General features: G+C 44.2%; 1 protein-coding gene across 1 annotated transcript in view; it reads right to left on the reverse strand.

Moving 5' to 3' along the window:
• Positions 1-5,175, reverse strand: part of AP1S3 (adaptor related protein complex 1 sigma 3 subunit) — a 23,059-nt gene extending 17,884 nt beyond the window's left edge. Inside the window, exon 1 of the mRNA XM_017737052.1 lies at positions 4,719-5,175. Within this exon, the coding sequence (XP_017592541.1) occupies positions 4,719-4,743 (25 nt within the window). The 5' untranslated portion in view covers positions 4,744-5,175. The remainder of the gene's footprint in view (positions 1-4,718) is intronic.
• Positions 5,176-5,204: the final 29 nt, after the last annotated feature.

Genomic DNA, 5,204 nt, shown 5'->3' on the forward strand with positions numbered 1-5,204 from the left:
GAACCGCTCAAAGGGCACCTTTCTCACCTCGGCATACCCGAGATTAATAAAACGCAGTCATCCACGGGCTCGAGCTACTCCCCTGTCAGGCATTCATGCCCTAAAGACACGGGTAGATCTACAGGCGTGATTGCTCTGCAGCCCATCTCCATCAAAATGGAACTCTTGATAGTTTGAATACCTTCAATGACTGGGCTTTGCTCACCAGTGCTTTGTGATGGAGCTGGATGAGAGGGCAAGACATCAGCAAATCCCTGGTAACCTGTGGCAGGGATTTGCTGATAAGCAGCTGGTGCCAAAAGAATGTGCAACATCTACAGACTCAGCACTTGAATCAAAAGATCTAAATCCAGGCCTAAGGCTTCTCAAGCTTCTACCAGGAGTCTGATTCAGATGCAAACTACCACATGAGCATAAAATGAGAAGACTTAGCATGCTAAGTCCCGTGTCTGTAGTTCAAAGGAGAGACATCTCCCAGAGCACAGCATGCATCAATTCAGGGTATGGATCCCAACTGCTCAGGCAGGGAAGAGCTGCGCCCTGCTCCTGGGTGCAGCGATGCATGTGAGTCATCAGTGAGAAAGGGAAAGAAATCCAAATCCTGCTTGGGGACTTCAGGGATCACTGTGGTGTCAATGACAACCCCTCATCAGCCTCTGGCTTCAGAGAAGGGAGAGAGATCCCTTGCCAAAAGCAATTGTGCATGTACAGCTGAGAGGGTGACTGGGCTGAAATCTGCTCCCAGTCAGAAATGCAGATTTGCAAGAGCAGAGTGCAAATGCAGGTGTGTGCTCCTTATGCTCATTCAACAACGTGGAGGTAATTTCCACATTTCCCTATGTCCATGACCCTACTCCCCTCAGCCCTCCGTAAGTTTCGTTTTGGTCTATACAGACACTGTTCCTGGAGTCCTTCACTGCTGCTTGCTCAGTTCTGGTTTCTGCGTATTCCAGCCCCAGCCCGCCAAGCAGCACCTCACACACTGTGCTGTGATGCTGCCAGCGCACAACACACAAATTACAAGTCCCAGCTGCCCACAGATCTCAGTGATACTTCATCTGGTCATTTGCCCCTGGCCTCTGTCTTTCCCGAGTATACATCCCGGGCCCATAAAGCAGCACTATCTCCAGAGGGCAGGAACACCTCACCCTTTGTGCTGTGGGGTACAGCACACACCGTGCCGTGCTGCCAGACAGCACCGGCCTCACTGGTTTTACTGGGGCACCATCTTGCCTCCAGTGATACACACTGCCAAATACACACTTAGTGCAATCAGAAACTGTTAAAGCAGACTGAAACCTTTTACCAGATTCTCTGAAAGATCCACACAAAATGCCACAGACCCACACTGCCTCTCCCAGGAGATAAACATCTGCCCTCCGCACCACCGTTTTCATACCCCTGTGTGGATACAAATATGCTGCTAGCAAGAATTTCTCTTACTTCTTTCCAGTCCCGTGAGATCTTTTTCTCTCTCACGGAAGATATTAGTAGAGTTCTATAAACTATGAACACTTGCGACCTTGCAGAGCTTTGTTTATATTACAGTAGAAAAATATTTTGACAATGGAGGTTTTAGGATTTTAGACAATCAATTTTAGCCAATTTTAGCAAGGGGTGGCTGATCCTTTGACCAATTAGACTATGAAGAAAAAAGTCTATAAAAGAGTTGTAAAATAATTAAATAAATCAATCTTGCTGCACAATTCCTGCCTGCTGGATCTCTCTTCTCCTCCCTACCACTGCGGGATACCACGACACCCCTGTCCCTTGCAGCCCCCAGCTCTACTTGCTGTGGCCTGTGCAGAACAGCAGAGGGCTGACTCTGCACTTAAACCCCAAACACACCCTTGGTGAACGGGGAGTGTTCACAGATAGCACTGCAGCTCTGGGAAAGCCAGGCCTCAGAGAACACTCAGAATTAGATGCACCTAACACACAAGAATGTGGACACCACAGTGCAGCTGTACTACAGATGTGAGGCATCAATACCTTCATCTCCAAAAGGAATTTAAAATTAAGGGATGAACATACCCCTCGCTCCATACCTGTGTAATTTACTCAGGTGATGGACTAATGTTTTTTTGCTTAATAATCATTTCCCAATAATCTTACTTCTCTAAGCAAAGACCTTACCTAATTAGGCCATAAACTCAAGAGAACTAGCCTGCTGCTTGTGTGTTTTTGCAAGTAACCAGATAAAAAGCAGCAGCAGCAAACAACATGCACAGAGTGCACATTAACAGCAGTAGCCAAAGCCAACGCATTATAGCCAATCTTGGAAGTTGGCAGAGAGAAACAGAAACAAGGCTGTAGGTATAGGGTCATGCCTAAATTAGACACTTTCCAGCTCAGAAAGCCAGGTAGCACTTAACAACTGCCTAACTAGCCGTGGTAAGGACTTGGAATTCTCCCCTCCCTGCCTCTCTGCCACTAGCACTGTGTACCTGCATAATTTTCTGATAAAGAAGATAACCATCAGTAATTCCTAGCTGGGAAGTTTGAGCTATTAGTGTCGTTCAGCGGTGGAGGCAGGGGAAGGCAGCTGGGGCACACAGTTGTGCCAGGTGAACCAATGGGGTGAATTTATGTCAGTAAAATGCCATAACATGAACTCCTTCCAGTGCTTCCCTTAGGCCCAGTTAGTTAACTTGAATGAGTGTTTGCAAAGTAATGCACATTTATTTCTCTAACTCAAAACTGCTGCAAAAGGCAGTTTTAATACCCTTCTTTTTTTGCTTCAATGTCTGCATGGAAGGAGTATGAACATTTTTTTTCTTAAGGGCTCTTTGAAATAGGCTTTTAAGAGAGGCAAGGAGGTTTTTACTGCTGCAGGATACTATATCCTCTTTGCTTATATTCCACTCTCGTATCAGCCTGTCACATTCAGAAGTAGAAAATGTTCACCACAAGAGTTACAGTGGATTCAGTGAGCCTTGTGTGCCTACACCTGATGTAAAAACTTCCCAAGTTCCTAAGTATCAGTTTTGGTGGGTCTGGGCATTATTTATGTGAAAAGAAGTCATTGCTACAATGCCATGCCTAAACCTGCAACAGGCTTTGTTGAGCCCTCCTAATCTCTGCAAGCTTTATGCACTTCAGAAGCTAATCCTGAACCATATAAGTAAAGCTATATACTCAGCAATGATTTACAATCGATTGGGAAGTTATATTCCTGTGTATTTCAAGAGAAACAAACAAATCCTGACAGCTTCAATTAAGAGACACAAACTACTGTCTAAAGAACAGTAGGGAGTGAACAAAATCTAACATTCTCGCTTCCTTCTAAACAAAACCGCACAACCTTTCCTTCCGAAAAAACCCCAAACCACCCTTTTATTGCAGAAAGAAGCCTTTTCACTGACACTGAGTACCACAACAAATGAGGCAGAACACTGAACACTTACTCTGATTCTAGCCAGCAGATGCTTTGGTGTTGTTTTTCAGCACCTGAACTGAGCTCACAGACTACTTCAGGTAAGTAGCCCCGTGCAAACCAAGGAGTTGAGGCTGATGAACACTTCACTTGGTAATTTTATAGGAGACCTGCTGTGCAGGTTTTTTACCAGTTGATACTAGGTCTGTGGGGGAAAGAAAAAAACTTTAAAAGCCCAATCTAAATTCAGCTGCAGGAGGTAGCTTTTAATTGCAGATTGGATCAATAGAGAAGCAACCTAACACTTGCTCTTGGTTACTAGGCAGGGCTTGTACTTTTCCAGACTGCTTTTCCTATGTTCCCTTTTCCTTATTTGCTCACACAGCCTGGATTCTCCACAATTTAAGTGCAGAACAAAGCATTCATATCACTAGAGCACATCCTAAATTATGTATCTGTGGCACAGATGTTGGTACTTTTATCAGCAGGCATGTGTTCTGTCGGTAGTCCCAACATTTAAGTAGTTTAAAGTATTAGAAAAGTGTTAAAAATAGCATTCTCAAATCCTTATAACCAGTACTGAATGATAGGTGTATATAAGCACTTAAAGGGTGTCAAGTAGAATTTTATTTCATTTCCCAGCTGTACAAAATTAAAACCAGGCCAAAAGGTAGACAGGCATTAACAAAGCTCCATCGAGAACTTTTTCAATCCGGAGAAAACGTGTTCTTGTAGCCCTCTTGTGTTCAGTTGGATTAAGAGCTATTACATTCACAGCATCCTTCCTTACCACCCCAAAATCACAGCTCTGCATGCCTTAACCACACTGCCAGTCAGTTCTTTGTCCTGTACACCTTCACTCAGTTTCTTTCATGGTTTTCCTCTTTCCATCCTGGTTGTAAAATCAAATCCCATTCAGGCCATGCTCCTGAAACAGCAGAGTGCTCAGTTGGTATATTCATACCATAAAACAGGGAACTGCTACTTTGGAGTAGGAGGACTAAAGCACCCCTCATTGCCTGTGACCATGCTGATATTCCCAGCATTTCTTCTCCATAAAAGGACTGTAATGAACACAATTTACAGCCTTGTTTCCCTCTTTTAGTTAATGCCTAGTTCAAGTTTTAAATTGAGTGTCCCACAAGCACCATTTAGATACATGTAATTCTCACAGAAGTCACCCTGATATTCTCCAAACCATATAAGCACTATTGACAGTTCTGCTTATTCCACACCTTCCCTGCCAATCACCAAGTTATGGCTGCGCTCCTATGGGCGCCTAATGGGATGGAGTCTTGTGACTGAGGATAAGGAAATGGTTTGTTTCCTAAACAACACTCACCTTCCATGTCTGCTGCCTTGGTCATCCTTCATTCAGCCACTGCAGGAGAGATCAGGAGGCTCAGGTGACGAGGGCAGTTGTGCTTCAAGAGCTGCTATCACCTGGAGCCAAAACTCCAACATGGATGTGCTGCTGTGGAGGAAACTTGGAGAAGGAGCTATAAACTATGGAAGAAAGAAAGAGAAATGAATGAGAACAGAGAAAAGACAAAAAACAGCAGTAGAAGAGAAAACATGGCTTAGCAGCAGTGCCATCAAGGAGTACTGGCAAGCAGTGCCCACTCTTGATCAGCTGCACAGGTGCACTTGAGCTCATGAAAACTTAAGAGTTTTGATGGATACACACATGTAGATTTTGAGAGCATCTGAAAACATGCTTCAGAAAGAAGACTCAATATAGATAGTGAGAGGCATGGTATCTTCTTTACTTGAAAGACAGCTAGAGTAGCAAAGCTAGGAGCAAGTTAAACCCTAATATGTCTTTCCC

Source organism: Corvus brachyrhynchos, unplaced genomic scaffold, assembly GCF_000691975.1.
Source record: "Corvus brachyrhynchos isolate BGI_N302 unplaced genomic scaffold, ASM69197v1 scaffold83, whole genome shotgun sequence".
Taxonomy (NCBI): Eukaryota; Metazoa; Chordata; class Aves; order Passeriformes; family Corvidae; genus Corvus; species Corvus brachyrhynchos.